This window comes from Ursus maritimus, unplaced genomic scaffold, assembly GCF_017311325.1.
Source record: "Ursus maritimus isolate PB19 unplaced genomic scaffold, ASM1731132v1 scaffold_5, whole genome shotgun sequence".
Taxonomy (NCBI): Eukaryota; Metazoa; Chordata; class Mammalia; order Carnivora; family Ursidae; genus Ursus; species Ursus maritimus.
The window spans coordinates 77909527-77932910 of NW_024426663.1; the positions used below are offsets into that span (position 1 = coordinate 77909527).

General features: G+C 52.7%; 1 protein-coding gene across 1 annotated transcript in view; it reads left to right on the forward strand.

The window, feature by feature from the left end:
* Positions 1 to 22420, forward strand: part of MAML1 (mastermind like transcriptional coactivator 1) — a 40488-nt gene extending 18068 nt beyond the window's left edge. Inside the window, exons 2-5 of the mRNA XM_040622713.1 lie at positions 12118 to 13530; positions 15548 to 15787; positions 17433 to 17529; positions 18934 to 22420. Coding sequence (XP_040478647.1) covers positions 12118 to 13530; positions 15548 to 15787; positions 17433 to 17529; positions 18934 to 19913 — 2730 coding nt within the window. The 3' untranslated portion in view covers positions 19914 to 22420. The remainder of the gene's footprint in view (positions 1 to 12117; positions 13531 to 15547; positions 15788 to 17432; positions 17530 to 18933) is intronic.
* Positions 22421 to 23384: the final 964 nt, after the last annotated feature.

A 23384-nucleotide genomic window follows, 5' to 3' on the forward strand; every position in this document is an offset into this window, starting at 1 on the left:
CAGGTCATGATCCCGGGGTCCTGGAATCGAGCCCCACCTCAGGCTCCCTGCTCGGTGAGGAGCCTGTTTCTCCCTCTTCCTCTGCCGATCCCCCTGCTTGTGTGTGCTCTCTCACTCTTGCTCTCTCTCAAATAAATAAATAAAATCTTTGGGGGAAAAAAGAATAAGATCATGAGAAGGAGTTTGGGAGAAACGGAAAGGAGGGACCAGGTTGAGTACTTCCAGCGAAGAAGCCGCCTGTGCAGAGACGCAAGGGGGCCTGGCTGTTGAAGTTCAGCTCTCCTGACGCAGGAGGGCAGGCTGTGAGGAGGAGCGAGGAGCCGTGTGTGCGGTGAGGCGCCGGCTGCCTGAGCCGGGCAGCAGGTTCAAGGGCGCTTCCTTTTCTCTTTGGCCTGTCCTGAACACTGGCGTTCAAGGCCCGTTTCTAGAGCCCTGTCGCCCAGTACAGTAGCCGCCAGCCACGGAGGGCTGTTAAGCCTCGACATGTGCCTAGTCCAAACTGTATTGTGCCAAAAGTATAAAAAACACTGGATTTTGAAAACTTCTTCTTGAAAAGCACTGCTCTAGAACAAAATATTGAAGTTATTTTGTTTACAAATGAAAATTTTTAAAAGATTTTATTTTAGTGAGAGTGTGTGTGTGAATGGGGGGGGCAGCAAAGGGAGGAGAGAGAATCTGAAGCCGACTCCGTGCTGAGCTCAGAGCCCGACATGGGGCTTGATCCCATGACCCTGAGACCATGACCTGAGCTGAAACCAAGTGTCGGACGCTTAACTAACTGAACCACCGAGGCACCTCAGTGTTGAAGTTATTTTTGAGGTGAGGAGGAGAATGATGTTTTTTTTCTTTTGAGTAAGCTCTGCGCCCAATGTGGGGCTTGAACCCACGACCTCAAGATCAAGAGTCGAATGTTGCACTGACTAAGCCAACCAGGTGCCCCCGAAGGGGATAATTTGAAGGGGCTAGTCTCAGGTGAGGCAGGTCCAGAAGGCATAAGAAGGTGCAGCTGAAAGCAGTTAACCTTTGCAAGGCGAGCTGTTTTCCTCTCAGAAAAGAGGGAGAGAAGAGAGAAGTAAAGACTCTAAGAAAGTTTTGAGATGCAAAAGAGGCGCGTTTGATGGAGTCGCGTAAGTTGGACTTTGGGAAATGACTTTGAATCAAATAAATCTGTGTTCAGGTCCAGGTTTCATACTCACTTTGCAAAGCTTTGACTGCATTAAGCCTCAATGCCTTGATCTTGAAATTAGGGTAACAGTATAGCACGAACCCCAGAAGTTGTGGTGAAGATTAAGTGAACTAGTAGCACCTCCATTATTGGGCACGGAGAGCCCGTGAAACTGAAAGACAGATGTGCAGGAGGCTAAGGAACAGTAGCGTGGCCGTGGAGGGCAGTGATGGGGCAGAAGGGAGGCTTCATCAGGCAGCCGTCGTTGGGCACCTGCGACTTGCTGGCGCTGGGGACGGAGAGGGCAAGGCCTTTGTCCTCCACAGATGGGGCGAGATGCAGAGAAATAGGTCAGTGCGTGTTTAGGTAGGGCTCCCTGCTTTACCGTGAACGGAGAATATAAGTAATACGCAACACGCTTTGTTAGAGCACTAGGGATGGAATAAGGACCCTGACCAGGTGTGGGGGTAAGTGGTCAGGGAAAAAATGCTACAGAGGAGTTGATGTTTGTGCTAAATCTTAAAAGTTCAGTAGGAGATCACCAGGCTAGAGGTATATTCTCCGTCCTGAAAGTTCACTGTAAGTTGGGGACCCAAGGGAATGGCAGGGGATTAAGCAGAAAGGCTCCTTGGGATCAGATCAAACAGGCTTTTAGTGCCAGAATAAGGAATTTGAACTTCATCTGTAAGGGAGGGAAGAATAAGGGACTTAAAGTGGTTCAGATTAGTGTTTTAAAGAGATCACTCGATAACATCATAAAGGGTGGGTGAGAACAGAGAGAGAATAGAAATAGATCAGCATGAAATTATTTCAGTAACCTATTTAAAAAAAATAGGGCATTCAAGTAAGAGGGAGGGGTGGTGGTGGCGTGGAGGGAACCCGCTGGAGATCGATTTAGGAGGTAGAGTCAGCGGAGGGCAAGGATTGAGCCCTGCACTGAGTGAGGGAGATGAGAGGACGAGCCAAGTTTGAAGGACGTCCTGTCAGATACCCACGTGGAGATTCCTGGTTACGGTCTTGTGTGTGAGTCTAGAGCACAGGAGAGGGAGCTGGGCACAGAGAGGAAGATCCCAGGAGCACCTGGGTGGCTCAGTTGGTTAAGCATCTGACTTCAGCTCAGGTCATGATCTCAGGGTCTTGGGATCTCACTGGGCTCCATGCTCAGAGTCTGCTTGTCCCTCTGCCTCTCCCTGCCCCGTGCCCTCTCTCTCCCCCTCTCGAATGAATGAATGAATGAATGAATGAATGAATGAATAAAATGTTTTTTAAAAATGATGAAGATCCCGGAAGTGTTCACTCAGTGAATATTTAAGCAGCCCCTCTGCCAGGTTGCCAGGCTGTGGCCGAGGCCCCGAGTGTGGTTGGGGTACCTGGGAGAGGACCGCGGTGGAAAGGGAGGACGGAGCAGCATGAGGAATAGCAGGCTGCAGAGAGTGGCCGTGGAGGCAGGTCCAGAGAGCCGTCTCTTGGGCCTTAAGGGAGGAACATGTTTCAAGAAGGGAGGAGTGGTCATCAGAGTTCAAGTGCCTCAGAAAGGTCAAGCAGATACAGTTTAGAAGTGTCCTTTGGATTTTTGATCCAGGAAGTCACCTTGGCACATACAGCAAAGTAGAGACCCATCTTTAAGGAAGCTCCAAAGTGAAGGAAGGGGATTGGCTGAAGGTTGAGACTGTTATCAGCTGCCCGGTCAGCGGTAGGGGTGTGCCTCGCAGCTCCCCCAGGAAGTGTGCCTCTTCTCCCCACAGCACCACCACCCCCAGCCCCTCTTTAGATGAGGAACCAGAGCTTCTCGAGATGCTTAGTAACTTGCCTGTGAGCACACAGCTGTTAAGCAACCAAAGCAGGATTGGAACACTGGGCTAAATGTAGAGTAGGATGGGGGCTGAAAGATGGGGGTATGGAGCATTGCAAATGCTTAGGGGGGGAAAGAACTGGTAAACAGGGAGATGGGTAGTAAAGAGGCCACATGGGAATGGGATAGCGAAACCAGGGGGAGGACGTGGCTTTGGAAAGGAAGGGTATCACTCTTACATGCACAGTTTCATATGCAGTCCCTCAGTTAAGTCGGGTTTTCCTCCTACAGAAAATCGTGGTGGTTGTGCTTTCAGTAGTTCATGGTGCATCTTTTTCATATTTATCTATGAATGCCTGATTGCACAGAATCACGGAGTTCCAAGAGGGTTTTAGAAGAGATCTGGTCTAATCAATAATTATCTGCTGTTCTTTAAGTTTGCTCAAGTATTCTTCCAAAATAACCCTGCTTTGACCCGCTCTGGCTACTGGTCTCTCTCCCTCACTTAAAAAAAAAAAAATTACCTATTTATTTAGAGAGCTTGAGCCCGGGCGGGGTGCAGGAGAAGGAGAGAGAATGAGAATCTCAAGCAGACTCCCCGCTGAGCGTGCAGGGGACTCTATCCATGACCCTGAGATCTGACCTGAGCCGAAATCAAGAGTTGGACATTTAACCGATTGAGCCCCCCAGGCGCCCTCCGTCACTTTTTTGAGCTTTATTGAGATATAATTTCCATACCATATAATTCACCTATTTAAATTCATTTCCCCCATACATTTCAGTGGTTTTAAGTTTATCCACAGAATTGTCTGACCATCAGCACAGTCAGATTTTCACATTTCCTCACCCCAGAGAGAAGCCCCACAACCTTACTTGTCACCCATCAATGCCCCCACCCCCCACTTCCCAGTCCTAGGCAGTCACTTAATCTACTTTGTCTGTCTCACTTTTAAAATTAAACTTGGGAAAGAACAATTCATACTCTATTTACTTCCTTCCCTGTTACTTCTGAAGTCAAGGGTTTTTACTCCAGTCAGCCTTCTGAAACTGCTTTGGGCAGTGGCATTAGAGAGGGACCCTTTGGACATGTTCAGACCCAGTTACCAGACCCAGTGGACATGCTCAGCCTTTATCTTTCTGGACCTTTTGGATGCATTTAGCCCATCACTCTCCCTTGTGCTCTGTCTTCATTATGGGCGCTTCATCTGCCCTTCGGCTGGCTTGTCGTTCCTCCTGAGTGGTCGGACCTGCTTGTGGTTTCAGCTGCGTGCCTTGCTGGTGACAGTCTTTCCCCTGGCCTCATCGTCAGTGTTACTCACTGCGTCTTGGACGTGACCTGTTGGTCTAGTCATCTCTTCGTGGCTAAAACTAAACCCCTTCCCCCACCGAAACCCTGCTTTTCCTTTTTTCTCTATCTTACCCGTGTGTCCAAACTAGAGAGAAACACCTTTCTCCCTCACCCCCCAATATAAAATCAGTCTTCAGGACCTGCTGAATCCCCCTCCCCCAACTCCAGAATCCTCTCTTCTTCCTCATGCTGGCTGTCCGGTCCTCATCTCTTTCAGGGACTACTTCGCAGTCTCCTTGGCGATCACTCTGGCTGTGGCCTCCCTCCCTAAAATGTATTTGCCACAGAGGCATTAGAGATAGCTTATAAAAATGCAAATCCAAAAAAAAAGTGCAAGTCTGACTTCATCTGAAGTTCCTATTAAAATGACCTGCAGTGCAACATCACCTGTGAGTATTTATGTTAAAAAAAAAAAAAAAATCTGAATCCGATCAAGCTTCTGTAAGTGTACTGGAAATACAGAGGATAGAAGAACTTGAAAATGACACCTTGGGGGCTATACAATCAGCCAGCTGTGGAAATGGAAAATTCTACAGGACAAGTGACTAAGTGTCTTGGACAAATAAATGGCAGAGTTAAGAAAGGGAGAGAGAACTGTTACCTACTCAGAGTCCTACGAGCGTGTCAACCAGATGCAGTGTATTGGATCCTGACTTGAATAAACCAACTGTAGCAACAGTTTGATTTTTTTTTTTTTTTTTTTTTACATTCAGCAGTGGTGTTGTGGTTATTTTCCAAAGAGCTTTCATATTTTAGTGATGCATGCTGAACTGTTTAAGGAGAGATGATGTGATTGCTAGGTTATCCCGCGGGTAGGGTATGAATGAGACAAAACGGGCCGGGCTTTGTGTCACTTGGGCAGTGAGTGCATGGAGGGTCATTCTGCTTTCTCTCTACTTTAGTGTGTGTTTGAAATTTTCCATAGTAAAGGAGTTATTTTGGTTGCCAAAGATCTGGAGGCAGGGGAACTTGAACACTGCTGGCCTATAGGATGATAATAAAGAATTAAAATTTTTTTAAATTGTAATAAAGTAAAACAAAGGGCGCCTGGGTGGCACAGCTGATTAAGTATCCGACTTGGTTTCAGCTCAGGTCATGATCTCAGAGGGTCATGGGATCAAGCCTCATGTTGGGCTCCACGCTGAGTGTGGAGCCTGCTTGGGTTTCTTTCTCTCCCTCTCCCTCTTAAAAAAAAAAATGAATGTGTGTGTATAAATTTACCAGCTTAACCATTTTTAAGTGTACACGCTAGTATTAAGTACATTCACATTATTTGTGCAACCACCACCACCAGCCATCTCCGTAGCTCTTTTCATCTTGCAGAACGGAAACACTAGCTCCCTACTTCCCTCTCCCCACGGCCCTCGGAAACCACCGTTGTCCTTTCTGTCTCTCTGAATTCGATGACTCTGGGTACTGTATGTAAGTGGAATTATACAGTATTTGTCCTTTTGTGACGGGTCTGTTTCACCTGACCTAATGTCCTCAAGGTTCCTCCATATTGTAGCACATGTCAGAATGTCTTTGCTTTTTAAGGCTGAATAATATTCCGTCGTATGGCTGGACCACGTTTTGTACATTCATTCATCCATTGATGAACTCTCGGGTTGCTTCTGCCTTTTGGCTGCAGTGAATATGCAGCTATGGACGTGCTTTACAGATACCTGTTCAAGTCCTTGCTTTCAGTGCTCTTGGAAATGGAGTTCTTTTAGAAATGTATATTGCGGACTAATATGGTAAATCTAGGTGTTTTTTTTTTTTTGAGGAACCACCAAACTGTTTTCCATGGCAAATGCCCCATTTTCATTCCCACCGTCCCCACAAAGGTACCAATTTCTCCATATCCTTGCCAACACTTGTGATTTTGATTGTTTGTTTGTTTGTTTGTTTTGGATAGTAGCCATCCTGCTGTGTTTGAGGTGGTGATAATAATTATTAATGTTTTAGGTGTGAGTGATATTGCGATATTATACACATATGTATATTTTTAAGAGTTTTTACTCTTTAGAGATACATACTGAAGTATTTGTGGATTGAATGGTATTAGGCCTGGGATTTGTTTCTTAAATAATCCAGTTTGGGGGGCGGGGAACAGGGAGGTAGAAATACAATAAAATGGCCAAATATGAATAGTTGTTTTAAGTTGGGTGAGGGGCACATGTGGGTTCAGTGTACTGTTCTCTCTAGTTTTGTGGTTTTTTTGAAATTTCACATTATTAAATAACATTTCAGGGCCAGCAGCGTCCATTCCCAGCTTGACTTTAGCACTTCCTGTTGTGCCGGTTACCCTTGAGCAACAGTAAACTACTACTCATTTTTTCTGCTTGCCTCCTTCTGTCCACTCCCACTCAGTGCTCGTTTGTGTATTCTTGCCTTTGCGTCTCAGCCTGGAACGCCTGCCCCCTACTTCTGGATGACTTCTTTGATCTTTTAATACCTACCTCGGGTGCCCCCTTCTCCTTCCGCCCATAATACTGTACTGTCTCCATCACTTCACCATCTCCTCCCAGCTGGTGGGAGCAGGAGCTGTGTCTTATTTCTCTTTTTATCCCAGTGCCCGGAGTATAGTAAAAACTTATTGTATATCTGAATTCACGATTATTTTGTGCTCAGCTCGTATAGGGCAGTGTCTGGCATGTAGGAGGATCTTGTGAACGAGCAGTGCATGGGACACCGTTGGAGGAAACTGGGGGAAGGATACGCAGGACCTCTCTAAACTCTATTTCCAATTTCCTATGAACCTTGAATTCTTTTTTTTTTTTTATTTGAGTATAGTTGGCACAGGAACCTATAATTTGTTAAAAATAAAACATTTAAGAAATGATGGTAAAAATGTCTGGACCCCAAAGTATAAAGTTTTCTGGAAAATGCATTTTTTAGAACTTGCCATTTTCAGTATGTCCTTGTAGGTGGATTCAGGGGCCAGGAGTAGTGTTTACGGATCTCTTTAGTATTTATCATACTTCTAAATCACTGATGATTCCAACTATGAAGACAAATAATATCTTAAAAGTGGGAATCTTTAGTAGCAGGTTGTATTTGGTTCTGTGGTATTTTTCTTTTGCTTTAGTAGGTGTGTGTGATTTCCTCACGGCACAGCCCGTTTTTCTGGTCCCGACACCTTGATGGGATTCTCCGTGCTTAGCAGAGGGGAGGTGCCCTTCTCACAGCGTGAAGCTCTGACTCACTCCCTGCTGCCCGTGTTTCATACCAGACGCCTCGCTCTGCCACACAGGTGGAAGCAGAGTTGACGTGGGTCGTTCCCAGTGTGACCAGGAGGGAGCAGGGCTGCAAGGAGGGAGGATGGGCGGCAGATCCTTCCCGCGACCCCCGAATGTTCACACCTTGGGAAGCCTCATGGAACCTTTCATCTGCTGGAAAACAGGGCCGGTGATTCCCCTTCACAGCGAGCTTTTGAAGGTTGCGTGAGATTCTGATGCCGTGAGGAGTGGTTACGTGCAGGTGCTGAGCGGTCAGCAAGGCCACTAAGGAAGTAATGACTTGGCCCCGTGGCATTTGGCTCAGATGAGTGCCTTACCACAGTTGCGACTCGACATGATTTCCCACATTTTCCCTCAAATCATTAAAATCTTGAATGTTGCCTGAGAGTAGGTCAATATTATCTGGAGACGGACTTTTCCACCAACAGTCAGGGTTCCTGAGTGTCCGTACAGGGCTCTAGAAGAACGTGTGGGAAAAAGGGAAAGCGAGCATGGTATTAGGTTGAATTGCTGCCTTAAAAAGGTAAGGTTTTGTATGTTTCCACCTCACTTCTCAGGCGTTCCAGCGAGCCGGACCACTGGCGTACAGCACGGGTGCAATTGGATAGTTGGTGGGGAGTCAAACCGGTGCCAGAGCCGAAGGATGGCGGAGCCAAGCTCAGGGTTATGAAGCCCTCAGGGCAACGAGGTGCCACTGAAGAGCTTTCAGGAGGAGTGATAGGGTCAGGTTTGCCCTTCCGTGCAGTCACTCCGACCTTAGTGCGGAATGTAGATGAGGGCAGAGACTGCAACAAGACTAGCTGTAGACATGGTGAAAATGATTCAAGCAAGAGAAGTTAGTGTGTAGATCCAAGAATGCTGAGGAGGTGGACTTAGCAGGACGAGGGTGCTGATTGGGTCCGAGGAGTAGAGAAGGAGTGGCTAGAGTGGCTCTCCAGTTCTGGCTTATGTGACCAGGTGGATGGTAGTGACATGGTCTGGGACAGGAACAGAGAAAGGAAGACGGGACTCGGGAGAAGCTGCTTCAGGTTGGGACAGATTAAGTCTGAATTACCTGTGGTACACCCTACACGGCAGGTAGGTGGTTGGACAAACAGGAGTAGTCTAGAGCTCCGTCGACATGGCGGGTAAGAGAGCACATTCATTCACAAATACTTACTGAGTGCCAGGCGCTGTTCCAGGTACTGGGCCTCTGCTTTTCATTCTAATGGGGGAAGCTAGGCTTATTCAGGTGAGTGCCTCCATGAGGGAATTAACAAGGAGACAGGTTGGAGAGATGGAGAAGAGAGCCACCCCTGTCCCAAGCAGCCACCTGTGTTTGTTAGCTCAGCGCAAGAGTATAGGTGTTACCCTGTGGTTAGTCTGTCCTCAAAGCGCCCTGGAACTTCAGTGGGAGGTGGCAGAAGTGGAGACTAGGCAAGGACTGTGCGGTAAGGCTGGTGCCTCAAGCTGGGCTGGGGGTGGGGGACGCAGGATGCAGATTTGGTGTCCGCAGCTCCAGCTTGACCCAGAGCGGCGTGGATATTCTGGGGCCCCCTGCCCAGAGCGGAAGCTGATGGGGGGCAAAGGCTGGGGTGGGAGTCAGGCCCGCAGGGTGCTTTGGTGGAAGACTGGGTGAGCATGCAGGGCCTCCAGCTTGCCATCAGGCACATGGTACCCTTTAACAAAACCCCCTTGCAAAGGAAACGAACCCCAGATCACATTATCCCAGGACCGGATCCTCCTGGAACCCTGTGTACCTCAAGACCATTCGATAGTTAGCCTCTGAGTGGAGTAGCCAGAAGTACCAGGTCTGCTGAGAGCGAGCCCGTGTGTTTATCCATGGCCGCCAGTTTTGTATGCTTTATGTCTGTGTTGGTTCTTACATAACTTCTAATCCGTTCAGGCTGTCTGCCCATCTCTGTTGTAAATTCCTGGAGATTAGTCCCCATGGTTTACCCATCGTCCTCTTCCTCTCCAGTGCCCTGCACATATCAGGCACTCCCGCAAATGCTTAAGACTTAAAAATCTGCCAGGCCACCGCATTCCACACTCCTCACCCCCGCCTACATCATTCCAGTGACATTTTGTGAGCAGTTGAGAGAAAAAGGCCCGGTGTTTCCTTTGGCTGAAAGTAATTGGATTGCAAAATTGAGTTGTTACTTTGGAACTTGTCTGCAGCTGTTTGCATGTGGATATTGAAAGAGGGAGTGGTAGCTTTTATAATTGTTAGGGCAAAGAAGGATTCTGTTTCTAATCTGGGACGACCAGCTGACTCATGAAGTGCCCTGACCTCCTAGGTTTCCATCTTCCCCCTTAGGAGAATGGAAAACTGAGCTCCCAGGTTTACAGACAGCCCAGAGCTGACACTGAGGAACAAATGATTTTCCAAAAAGAAAATAATAGAAAGAATAAAAATCCAAGAAAAGGGGCACCTGGGTGGCACAGCGGTTAAGTGTCTGCCTTCGGCTCAGGGCGTGATCCTGGCGTTATGGGATCGAGCCCCACATCAGGCTCCTCCGCTATGAGCCTGCTTCTTCCTCTCTCACTCCCCCTGCTTGTGTTCCCTCTCTCGCTGGCTGTCTCTATCTCTGTCGAATAAATAAATAAAATCTTTTTTAAAAATTTAAAAAAAATCCAAGAAAAATCAGCAACTCGTTTAGATTTCCTTGTGACCAATTAAATAGCTATGAATTGCCCTTCCCCAAAGGAAACCTTTCCAACGGTTGATCTTATAAAGGTCCGTTTGAAGAGCATGGGTCCCTTTCCCCCTCCCGCCCCTAGGTGGCAGCAGGAAGCAGAGGAACCCACATGAAAGTAAAGCAGCTGTCCTCTCGTAGGGTCCTAGGACCGTGGTCAGCTTACACCTCTGCCCTACTGTTCCATCTGTTGTTATCCCTAAGTTTTTCTGAGCCAACTTAGGTACCCAGATACGGATTTAGAGAAGTACGGACTCAGCCAGGATTTATAGAGCCTTGTGCAGTCGGCTTTAACAGTAAAGAAATAGGAAAATCTAGAAGTGGGGATAAAAAAGGAATGGGAGCATTGGAATTGGGACACCAGATTGAGAAAATTGCCCTCCTTGTTTCTTTGCTTGTAGTGCATTTGTATCTAGAGGTGGTTTGCTGCTGAGAGCTGGTGCCCAAGGAGTCGCCTAGGGCAGGACCCCTGGTCAGAGCGCGGGCGCTCTCTGGCTCCTCCAGCCGCTGTGGTGGGTCGGTGTAGCCCTTCTCTGTAGCCAGAGGACAGCAGTACGGAGCTCTGGGTGCTACCGATGCCTCTGATAGCTATTGAAAGATGATAATGAAAGCTACTGTTTGGAACTCTGTAAGTGGCACAGTGTAGGTGCTTAGGGTCAGTGGGAGGGAGGGATGGAATGGGGGGTGGCGGAGGGTGAGGGACAAAAATGTCACAAAAGTAAGCCTGGAAAGGAGCAGCACCATGTTTAGAACTAAGTGTAGGCACCTCCGTTAAAGGAGAAGCCATGTCCTGGCAGTTGGAAACGAGGCTGGGGAAAGAGTGGAAAGATACCACCTTCTCTCCTCCCCACTCCCATTGTCGTATTCTTGTCATGAAACTCCGGCGCCTGGACTCCCAGCTCAGGGTGCTGCTGCTCACTGCTTGTGGAGGGCGTTTGTAGCCGTGTGTGTGTCGTGTGTGTGTGTGTGTGTGTGTGTGTGTGTGTCCGTGTGTGTCCCATGGCCTGGAAGGCCGGGAGCCCGTGAGTTCCACAGGAACCACCTCATTTGTCTTGATCTGCACACAGCACTGGCCCCCTGCACAAGGTGGACTGTTCGGAAGGTTAGCTGAACAAATCTTGCTGAGGAGATCGGGGGAAGCAAGAACAGCAGTGAGAGACACACTGGCTGTGTCCAGAGAAATGCTCTTGATAGGAAGTGGTGGGGTTTGTGGGGCTGGTGTCTGGGCACGGGGGATCGGAAGCTGCTGTGGCCGGCAGGGAGGAGGGTGGGCACGAATGGAGCAGCCCTGCCTGGAGAGAAGGGGTGGGGCCGAGCAACGGCTCCTTGGAAGGCTGTACAGGGCGTGAAAACTGGCCTGTGCCACACGACGGCGGCCTGGTGCTCGTGAGCCACCCCCACCAACGCCTGAGAAAGAGCCCCTAGCAGCCAGGGCTCCTTCCACGGGAAGCGATAGCAATCAGAGTTAAATCAGCTTAAACACAAGGAGAAATTTTTTGGTTCCCTGAAGTGAAAAGTCCAGGGTGATCTCCTGTACAGCCAGGACTTAGGTGGCGCCCTCGAGAACATGTATGTATCTTCTGGTTCTTTCTCATTGGCTCCATTCTTGGGCACACCCTCCGACTAGATGACCGTGGGCAGCATGGGGCTTGCGTCCTGCAGGAAGACAGGGCCGCAGAAGTGAGGGACCCACACCCTGACTGAAGTGGGCTCACTTTCCCGCAGTGCAGTTAGTGGTCGGGACTCAGGCCCAGCCGTAGGACCTGGGAGAGGGGAAGGGGGGGTAAGCTGGACAAGCGCAGTCAACAGGAGAGCACTGCGGGGACGTAGGCCCTGACTGACGTCAGCGCTAGACGTGGACAGGCCTCCTGCATGGCGCTGTGTCTTAAGTCCCTCTTGTCCGTGTCTTGCAGCATCTCCACGATACGGTGAAGAGGAACCTCGATAGCACCACCTCCCCTCAGAATGGCGAGCAGCAGAACGGCTACGGAGACCTCTTCCCTGGACACAAGAAGACCCGGCGAGAGGCCCCACTGGGAGTAGCCGTCACATCCAACGGCCTGCCCCCGGCCTCTCCCCTGGGGCAGCCTGACAAGCCTGGCCCCGAGGTGCTGCAGGCCAGCGGGAAGCACGCCCTGGGGCTGGACTCCATCAGTAAGAAGTGTCTGGTCGACTCCAGCCTCCACTTGAACGGGGGCAGCACCCCCGGCGAGCCGTTTCCCCTGAGCCTGACTAAAGAGCTGAAGCAGGAGCCCGTTGATGACCTGCCTTGCATGATCACGGGGGCCGGGGGCTCCATATCTCAGAGCAACCTCATGCCTGACCTCAACCTGAACGAGCAGGAGTGGAAGGAGCTCATCGAGGAGCTGAACAGGTCAGTGCCCGATGAAGACATGAAGGATCTGTTTAATGAGGACTTCGAGGAGAAGAAGGACCCAGAGTCGTCTGGGTCGGCCACACAGACCCCGTTGGCACAGGACATTAATATTAAGACAGAATTCTCTCCAGCCGCCTTTGAACAAGAACAGTTAGGCTCTCCACAAGTGAGGGCTGGGTCTGCAGGACAGACCTTTATGGGGCCTTCGGGTGGCCCCGTGAGCACAGAGTCACCCAGCCTGGGGGGCGCTCAGCCTCTGTTCCACGCCTCCGGTCAGCCGGGGGCCGACAATCCCAGTCCCAGCCTGATGCCGGCATCAGCCCAGGCCCAGAACGCACAGAGAGCCCTCTCCAGCGTGGTGCTGCCCGGCCCGGGCCCGGGAGGGGCGTCGGAGCTGTCCTCTGCCCACCAGCTGCAGCAGATCGCTGCCAAGCAGAAGCGCGAGCAGATGCTCCAGAACCCGCAGCAGGCCACCCCTGCGCCAGCCCCGGGCCAGATGTCCACGTGGCCGCAGACAGGCCCCTCCCACAGCCCCCTAACCGTCCCCTATCCCCTGGAGAAGCCTGCCAGCCCTCCTGGCTACAAGCAAGACTTCACCAACTCCAAACTGCTCATGATGCCCGGTGTGAGCAAGAGCTCCCCGCGGCCCGGGGGCCCCTACCTCCAGGCCAGCCACGTGAACCTGCCGAGTCACCCGCCGCCCAGTAACTTGAGCCAGAACGCCGTGACTAACCAGGCCTCAGTGCTGGACTACGGCAACACCAAACCCCTGTCCCATTACAAAGCCGACTGTGGGCAGGGCGGCCCCGCGGCCGGCCAGAGCAAGACCGCCCTCATGGCTTACCTTCCCCAGCAGCTGCCTCATATGAGCAATGAGCAGAACTCCTTGTTCATGATGAAACCAAAGCCAGGGAATATGCCCTTCCGATCACTGGTTCCACCCAGCCAGGTGAGCACGCGGCCTCCCTCTCTGTCACCGTGCACCCCCGCGGTTACTCAGGCCCAGGGAGTTGGGGAACAGAGGGAGGGAGGAGTCTCTTGAGAGAGGAAATCAGTCAGGCAAACCGGAGTTGATTCCGAAAACAGAAATGGGATAAAATTCCCTGGTGTAACGTGGTTTAAAGTAGCCATACGTTTGAGGCATCGCTGGGCACCGAGGGGGAGGCGTGTCCTGCCTGCCGTACAGCGTGAACGAAGTCATGTGTGGCTGTCTTTGCAGGTAGAGGTCACATTTAATGTGCTTCTTAGAGGCTTTGCTTTTTTTAAAAAAAAAAACTTTCAGATCTCTGTGTGCAAAATACCTTAAGATTTAGTAAGGGGAGCGCGGACCCCCAGCCCTGTAAGCCCCGTGCTTGTTGAGCCATCACGCTCCAGCCTGGCAGCGCCACGTCGCTCTGTAGGGTGGAGGATGGTCAGGTGCCAGTTTTATCAGGATCGGTATTTGCATTTCTACTCACGGTCACATGTGTTCTAAGATGTCTCTTCCCTGGCAACCTTCCCATGGCGAGGGCTTCTCGCCTAGCTTCCTCCAAGACACAGGGGAGCACACCGGCTTTTCTCACTCGCGGTGTGTCCTGGACCATCTTCTGTGTCCGCGCACGGAGATCCCCGATACTTGTTAACAGCCGTGTGGCGGCAGTTGTGGAACGCAGGGGTGCCCTCGTGTCGGTGTACCTCGTCGTCTCCTGGTCTTCATGACTGTAGGTAAGCCTGCGGCTAGTACCTTGGCGGGCACCGTTGTGTATTTGCAAAATTGTAAAACTAAAAACCCAGTGTTGGTGATAATAATAATGGAAATCGATGCCCCTCTGCTGACGAGGGTGGGCACATGGGCACGGTGCTTGTGGGAAGTGATTTGGCATTCGATGTTCTTCTTTAGCCATACAAATGTTCATAAGCATCGACACGTTACACCCCTGCCAGAAATAATCCCTAAAAAATAGGAAAGTTATATACGAGATATTCATTGCATCATTATTTCTAATAGCCCCAAACTGGAAGCAGGTTAAGCATCTCTCATCAGGAGAGCACACGTGCAAGTGTCGGGACAGCCACCGATGCCGGCCACGAAACTCCACAGCCACTGGGAGTGCCCTTCAGAGCGGTGACGACTGCCAGTGCTTAGCACCTCGCAAAGCACTCGGAGCCCACAGGCTTCTGGGGGCTCGGGGGTTGGGGTGAGGAAATTACCTCAGCGTCTGTCTGCTCGAAGTTTAGACTCTTGTAAGGATGGACCTCTTGTCAGGTTAGACCTGTAAGGACTGGAAAGAGCTCAAAAAGTTGAGGTTGTTTAAATGATCATTGCTTTTTACCTTTTTCCCATTTTGGGTTCAATCCCCCCCCCCCCGTTTAAATGTAAGTCACGATGGGATAATACCGTGCAGCCCCTGACGTGACTCTCACTTTTAGCCCACGTATTGAGAGTATTTATTGACGTTTTCATTGATACTCAGTATCCTGTGAGCGTGAGTATCTGACGAAAGCCAAGCAGACTGGTCCCAGGAAAGTGCCATACGCGGATGGACACGTGGTGTGGTTTCCGGCAGTCGAGGGGCAGGCCCACCGCTGGGGACCCAGGGTTTGCACACTTGGACCATCGTGTCTCCATCCGTTGGAGCCCCTCAGAGCGTTCCTCCCCGGGGGCCCCTTCTGCACTCGCGCATTCCAGAAAGTGAGCGTTTAGAAGCTCCGGTTGCCGACTGCAGGCAATGCCTGCAGATACACAAGCTAAAGGGTAAGATCTCACCTTTGCCGCTGGTGAGCCGCAGGCAGCAGGGATCCCGTGCGGCTGGGGACACTGCTCCTGCCTGGGTGCTCGGGTGTTCGCTCCCTGGACATCCGGCCCGGGCCTGGAGGACGCGTGCACGGGGCTCCGTGGGGGCTTCAGGGAAGAACCTGCTCCGATCCCGGCTTATGGGCGTCACTGTGTTCCTCCTGACGTGAGACCCCCTTCTCTGTGCTCACAGGAGCAGACCCCGCCCAGCGTCCCCGTGGCTGCCCCGGCTGCCGGGGTGGGGAGCCAGCAGCCCGCTGCGTCCGTGGCCAGCACCCGCAGCAGCGCCCCCTATCTGAGCAGCCAGCAGCAGGCGGCGGTCATGAAGCAGCATCACTTGCTTTTGGACCAACAGAAACAGCGGGAGCAGCAGCAAAAGCATCTGCAGCAACAGCAGTTCCTGCAGAGGCAGCAGCACCTTCTGGCAGAACAGGTAACACGAGAGGTGAAGACGACCCCCGCCGCCCCACACGCACCCGCCTCCCACGTCACAGCGTGGCTGTCAGCCCCGCTGCGTGTGTGCGTGTGTGTGTGCGTGCATGTGTGGCCCTTCGTTTGCATGTCCTTTGCCCTTTTTCAAGAAAAAATTTCTGAAGACTTATTTATTTTAGAGAGAGGGAGAGAATCTCCAGCAGACGCCCCTCAGTGGACTGAGCCACCCAGGCGCCCCTCCTTTGCCCCTTAAGCCCCTTCGTCAGCAGTGGCCTGTGTAGAGGCAGCTTTCCGTGTCACTCGGTGGGGATTCGTGGAGGCCGATCTGTGCCCAGCACTGTACTTGTTAGGGATGCGTTTCCACGTCCCTTGTCCGCAGCTACCAGAGCACGGAGCCCCCCAGTCTGCCGGTTCACTGTGGGGTCCAGCTTTGTTGTAAATGTAGTTTGTGCTGAGCCGGAAGATGACATAGGGACGTGCAAACGTCCCTGAGGCCCTTGAGTCCTAGAATCAGGCCACAAGCCCCCTCCACGTCCTGCAGTCCACCCGCGCGGCCCCCAGGTGTGGTGTGCGGGCGCCAAGGTTGCGGCAGTGCTCAGGGTTTCAGGTCCCATCTTTAAAGTCGTAAGAGAAGAACCAGCTACCCAGGAGACGAAGGTGACTGAGGAGGACTTTAAAGCCCACCCCCCTGCCTCAGTTCTGCCATTTTTAAAAATGACAGCTTTATTGGGAACTGAGAGTCATGTGACCTCTATCCACCCATTTGAAGTGTACAATCCGGTGGTTTTACGATAATCACACAGCAGTGCAGCCATCACCACAGTCGACTTCATCCGTTTTCAGCCCCTAAAAAGTCATCGCCCGTGTTGTGGCACGTGCGTGTTTCCCTCCTTCCCGTGGCTGAGCGGTGCTCTCTTTGGATGCACTCCGTTTGACTTACTTGGTCACCGGTTGGCGACACACAGATTGTTGCGCCTTCCTATGGACGGAGGTTTTCAGCTCTGTCAAGTGTACACGCGGGGGCGGAGTCACTGGGTCACATGGTAGCTCCTACATGGAGCCCTGTGCGGAGTCGCCAGACTGTTCTCCCCAGCGGCTGCGCTGTTTTACATCCCACAGCAGTGTGAGGGCGCCCAGTCTCGCCACAGCCTTCCCGTGCTTGCGTTTCTGGTTCTAGCTATCCTCGTGCATGAGCGGTGGTATGTCGCTGTGGCTCTGGTTCGCATTTCCCTGCTCTGCCCTCCCAGCGTTGCGGGGAGGAGCAAAGGGAGAGAGAATCTGAAGCAGGCTCCACGCCCAGCTCGGAGCCCAGTGCAGGGCTCCATCTCACGGTCCTGAGACCATGACCTGAGCTGAAACAAGAGTGGGTTGCTCAAATGCCTGAGCCAGCCAGGCGCCCCCCCCCAACGTTTCTTTAAACCCATAAACCACCTTTTTTTTTTTTTTCTAATCATTGCTTCTTAGGTCTGCCCTGTCCTGTTTCATACAGTTGATTAAAAATCCCCCAAATGAAACCACAAGTATCATCTCCACAGGAACGCATCCCTGAGTAACAAACGGGGGTGTGCTTTTGTCTGATCTAACTCTGTTGTTTTTGTTTTATGTGGGTCTTGTTGTTTTGTTCTATTGTTCTTAACGTTTTCTAGGAGAAGCAGCAGTTTCAGCGCCACCTGACGCGCCCGCCTCCCCAGTACCAAGACCCAACCCAGAGCACCTTCCCCCAGCAGGTGGGACAGTTCACAGGTGAGGGGACGTCGGAGGTGGTGCAGGCGGGCGGGGACGGCAGGCCCGGGCCAGAGCGGTTGGTCTATCCCTCCCCTGCCGAGTTCTCACTGTCTGCGGGGCCTCCTGCTAGCAGCTGACTAGATCGACTTGCTTGTATAAACGTCAGCGTGCCTGTGCAGCCTGGCTCTCTGGGTCCCCTCGGGCCGGGGGACAGCAGACCACTTCGGCGGGTACTCCGGCGGCGGCGTCTTTTGAAGCAAAATCATTTCTGGCCGGACGATAGCTTATCAACAGGAAATGGCTTCTGTAATTCTTAAGAAAGTTCTTTTGTGTCTGCCGTTAGGTGCCTTCAGAAAGTGACCCTCTTATTTTCCAGATAAGGAGAGAGACTTGGTGTCGTTTGTGTGGCCTTTTGCTGCTTCCCTTTCTCCCTGTCAGCTCACTTTGGTGTCACGGGTGGCATCAGCAGTGGGCAGCTGGGCGCAGGGCGGGAAGCACTCTGAGGTCTCAGCTGCCATGTCGCCCATGTGCGAGGGAACCTGACTGCCTTGCTCAGGCCATCAGTCCAGGAATTCAGTGGGACCTCACACCCTCCCGCTCTCACCCCCACGGTGCCAACAGCTCGTGTGTCCCTCACCTAAGTAATTTGAGCAGCCCCTGCCCAGCCCCAGAACCACTGTCACAGTCCGCTTGCCCTATGGCTCTGCAGCCCTGCCCTTCACGAGGAGCCCCAGCTCCCCTGAGTCTGGCCACAACTGTCTGTCCAGTTGTATCTCCAGCCAGTGGGGACACCCTCCCGGACCCCAGCCACGGAGCTCCCCACACAGACCACCTCTTGTAACTCTGTGCCTTTCCACACTGTCTTCTCTGTCTAGAATACTCCGTTTCTCCCAACTGTTCAGTCACTAAAATTCGACCCTTTTAAAACCTAATGTCTTTGTCACCATTTCTCTGAAGCCCTCCCCAGATCCTCCCAGGCACTGAGCCTCTGGTCCCCTGCCCTGCCAGCTGTTGTCATCACCCTGTCACACCACATGGAGCCTTTGCCTCGCAGAGGCAGGCCCTGGGCCAGATCCGTCTCAGAGTCCCCGTGCTGGCATGGGGCCTCCGACAGAGCAGAAATGGGGTGGGCCTTTGACAGGTGAATCATTGAGTCTCCTGGCTTCCCCCACCTTGGGGTTTTGCCCCTTCCTCTGAGCCAGTCTTAAATTCCTCACTGCTCCAGACTGGCCTCCGTTCCACCCTGTGGGAAAGCTGCTCTCCTTTGGCCCCCAGGGCTGTCTTCTTCGAGGCTCCACTGACCTTAAGATACCTGGTGTTCTGATTCTGCCTCTCACGCCAGAGAATAGTGCCTGCAGCTGGGGTCTTAGAGCCTCTCCACAAAATGCCAGCCCGATTGACCGACTCTGCTCTGTCTTCTAGGGTCCTCTGCTGCTGTGCCTGGCATGAACAGCTTGGGCCCATCTAACTCCAGCTGTCCTCGAGGGTTCCCTCAGGCCGGGAATCTGATGCCAATGGGCCCCGGACACACTTCGGTTTCCTCTCTCCCCTCCAACTCAGGCCAGCAGGACCGGGGTGTGGCTCAGTTCACTGGCTCCCAGAGCCTGCCGCAGAGTGGTCTCTATGGCATGGCCTCCGGCATCACGCAGATCGTTGCCCAGCCTCCGCCACAGGCCACCAACGGACATGCCCACATCGCACGGCAGACCGGCGTGGGCCAGAACACCTCGGTCTCCGCTGCCTATGGGCAGAACTCTCTGGGCAGCTCTGGCCTCTCCCAACAGCACAACAAGGGGACCCTGAACTCTGGCTTAACCAAGCCACAGGTCCCGAGGGTGTCAGCCGCTATGGGAGGCCAGAACCCCTCGTGGCAACATCAGGGCCTGCCGAACTTGAGTGGCCAGACCCCAGGGAGCAACACCGTGAGCGCGTTCACGGCAGCCTCCAGTTTCCACATGCAGCAGGCCCACCTGAAAATGTCCAGCCCCCAGTTCTCCCAGGCAATGCCCAGCAGGCCCATGGCCCCCATGAGCTCGGCAGGTGCGGCGGGCTCCATGCTGCCCCCGGTGAGCGCGCAGCAGAGGACCAGTGCCCCCGCCCCAGCACCTCCCCAGGGAGCCCCACAGCCAGGCTTGCCGGGCCTGAACCCCGGCGGGCCTGAGCTGGGGGCCTTCAGCCAGAGCCCGGCACCACCAATGGGGGGCCGGGCGGGACTGCACTGCTCTCAGGCCTACCCCGTGCGGACCGCGGGCCAGGAGCTGCCCTTTGCCTACAGCGGGCAGCCAGGTGGCAGCGGGCTGGCCAGCATGGCCGGAGATGCCGACCTGATCGACTCCCTGCTGAAGAACAGGACTTCGGAAGAGTGGATGAATGATTTGGACGACCTTTTAGGGCCTCAGTAACTGGAGGGTTTGCAGTGTTCTCAGTGTTCATACAGCCTGTATTTTTGTTCTCAGATTCAAGAAAGAGCAACTACTTTGGACCAAAAGCCCGTGGCCCGGGGAACCGGGTGGGGGTGGGGGGTGGGCTGGAGCCCCAGGGCTGAGGTGGGCCCTGGTCAGGGTCTGCGGGGCCCCACCGGCTCCCAGCCAGCAGTGGCGGTCCGTCGGGCTGGTCCCAGCCCCTCTGCTGGCATCCATTGCCTGGTGTCGGGACAGCAGGACAGGGTTCTACAGGTGGTTTTCTATCCAAATGACCAAAAAAACCCAACAGTAAGAACAGTGAAACCCCACGATGTCAGGCTTACCAAACCTGTGCCATCGTGTTGACTTAATCCAAGACTTCTCCACTTGCCCCAGTGCTGGGGACAGGTTTCGTTGCAACTTCATATAGCAGAACTATTTGCAATTTGTAGCATAGAAAAGATTTTTTTTTTTTTTTTAAGATTTGAAGACCGATTAGGATAGGTGGTGGTTTAAACCGATTGAGTGGCACTGGGGACCTAGGGTTTCCCTGTGGTCAGGAGCCTTTCTTATTCCTGCTCTTTGTCCGCTTTCAGGGGAAAGGGAGGGTCCCTGGGCAATGGTTTCCGCCTGCGCAGCCTGTGACTGCATGTGCCAGAAAGAAACAGGGTGCCGCGAGGTAGCAGAGCTGGGGACACAGATGTGGCCTCTGCAGCCTCTCCTGCTGCTCCTGCGGTGCCGTGTCCCCCAGGTTGGCACTCAGGACGGCCAGCCCCCAGGCAGCTCCCGGGCCACGTGCCGGAATGGAATGTTTGGGGTTCCTGTGTCCTCTCGTCTCTCCCCACCTTCTGCAGTTTCTCTGAAAACTGGGATTTAATGTGTCAGGAAGGTGATCCTAGCTGAGCTGTGCACAGAGGTCTTCACCCCATCTCCAGTTCCTGTGACCTTTCTGCCTCCCCTTCTTTGTCTCTCCAGCCCAAATGGAAAACTTCTTGAAGGCAACAGTGTACTAGACAGGTGGGGAAAGAGTCACTAAAATTCCTTAGGAAGCCCCAGTGTTGTAGGCGGGAGGGCTTCTCCCCAGAAAGCAACGGTGCAAGGGGGGAGGGAGGGAAAGCAGCGAGCGCGTGGTGGCCCGGGGGCCTGCGGGCAGGGCCGGAGGAGAGAATCCCACTTGGTTTTACCACTTCGGCCACTCTCCCACGTCAGATGACTTGCACTTTTTAAAGAGAATGGCTTTATAACACTAACACATCCTTCTCCAAATGGGAGTGGATTTCTCTCTGAAGGTCTGTGGACTTGACTAAGCTAAGAGTCCACAAAACAGGATTACGTGTGGGCTGCTTCTGGCCAAACAGATGGACAGAGCACTGGGGTTAGAACGAAAGCAAAATGGTCAGTGCAGAGTGAGACCCTTTTAAACAGAGTGTCGGCGAGCAGCTAGGACACTGAGAAGAGTGGCTTCCATGAGAGTGGTCTCAGGAGAAACCGAAACCCCATTTTTATTTCCCTGGAGTCTCGACGTGGATGGTTCAAGGAGTGTCCTATGTAAAGAGCTGAGCCAGGGATGGTATCCACATGGGCAGCCTGAGTGGCTTTGAGGGGACGAAGGGTTGTGCACACAGGGGTAATTATTCTGCACCAGCAGTGCCTTTCAAGGGGGTACTTGGACCCTCAGAGCCTCTTCTCTAATAGCCATTTGCCACCTCGGGTGGTGTCTGCGCCATTTCCCCTTTGAACGCCCTCCCCGCCCCCCACCCCCACCCCCAGATGCTGAACTGTGCTTTCACAGAAGGGAATGAATCATAAAGCCAGTGAAGACTCCACCCTCTGCGGGAGTTCCCCTATCCGAAGGGCTAGAGGGTGACTTCAGCGGGTTTCCTACCAAAAATAGCGGGCTAGGGGCTGGCGATGGGTCCTGTTCCTCTCCTGGTCTCCCTCTGGCTGCTCACGTCTGTCCCCTCGTGGGGAGGGCCGCCCCTGCCTTAGTCCTCGGGCCGCCGGACAGACAGCAGGCTTCCCGCTGCAGTGTCGGAGCAATAAAATGTGATGCTTGGGGTCCCCCCAGGGAGCTGCCCATGGCTTTATTTATGAATCTGGTTTTTGGGGAGTCGGGAGGAGACGCCTCCGCTTCAGTGCAAATCCCCTCTTCCAGGAGCCATGACTCAAAAGAAGGGTGCTCGGACTTTGTTATACACATTTGCTTTGTGTAAATAAATGTTTACAATTTTATATTAAAGAGGAAATAAGCGTTAGAGTTTCTGACTGTATATTTTTTACTTTTATAGATTTTAAAACTATGATCCTTTATATATGTGTTTTGGGGGAGCTATGATAAGTTTTATGGCAAACGGTTGATATTGTTAACTTTTTATTGTCATCAAAGTACATAAAAATCCTATTAATCCCCTTATTCTTCTACCGCCCTTAACTCTGGTATACACCAAAAAGAAATCTTTACTCTCCTTCTTTTATCATTATAAAATAATAAAAGTATTTTGCTAGTATGGAAACCGCCTGTGACTTGGACCTCACGTGGCTGCGCCGGCAGGCTGGGCGGGGGACGGGCGCATGACTTCCTGGGTCGCTGATGTCCATCTGCGTGCAGCTGCTTGCTCGCTGCGCGGTGGAGGGTGCGGGGACTTCGGTCTGGTCCCTTCTATTACGCGAGGCCGAGGCCGGCTCAGAGGGTGGAACTCAGGGTCACCAGGAGCCTGTCCCCTCTCTGGGGCCCGCCCTGTCCTTGTGTCTAACGGGAGGAAGTTGGACCAGGGAACTCAGGGATCCTTAGCAGTTGAGATGTTTTCCTTGTAGCCTGAGACTTACCCTCTGAGCAGGCCCCCAAGGTCCTATTTAGAAGTCCTCCTTTTTTTTTTTTTTTTTGTAAGAACGTATGTTCTGGTGCTCCCACCCACGCACTGTTGTCACTGTCACACTGGGGGGGGGGGTCGTCCCACGATGGACCCACCCTTCCCCTTGTGTCTTCCTAGCACCTGCCCCTCTTCCCTCTTGGTGGTGGTAACTCGCCGGCCCAATGGCTGCTGTAAGCTGGGCCGCAGATGCTAGCCAGTGCCTACAGGCCTTTCCGTGAAGGTTGGGAAAGATCATCTTTGGACCCTCGACCAGAGTGGAAACCAGCACGGCGAAGACAGAACTCACCCACCCGCCTTCGTATCTGCGTCCTGGAGTGCAGTCTCTGGGGGGAGTGAGCTGCGTGACTGGCAGGACATGTGCTGCTGCAAAAACCTAATGACCCCGGGGCGGGAGAGGGCGGTCCAGTGTGTTTCCTGCTCCAGGCCGCAGGTCCCCACCGGCCCGCGGGCATGGAAGCAGCAGGAGCCTCAGGGCAGCAGTCCGGTGACTAGCAGCTCGTCGCCTGTGCAGAAGGCTCCACGTGTCCCTGTCCCTGGAAAGCAAAGCTTTTCAAGATTGCGGAAGGAAAAGCTGGAATTCTATACCTAAGTCACGGAG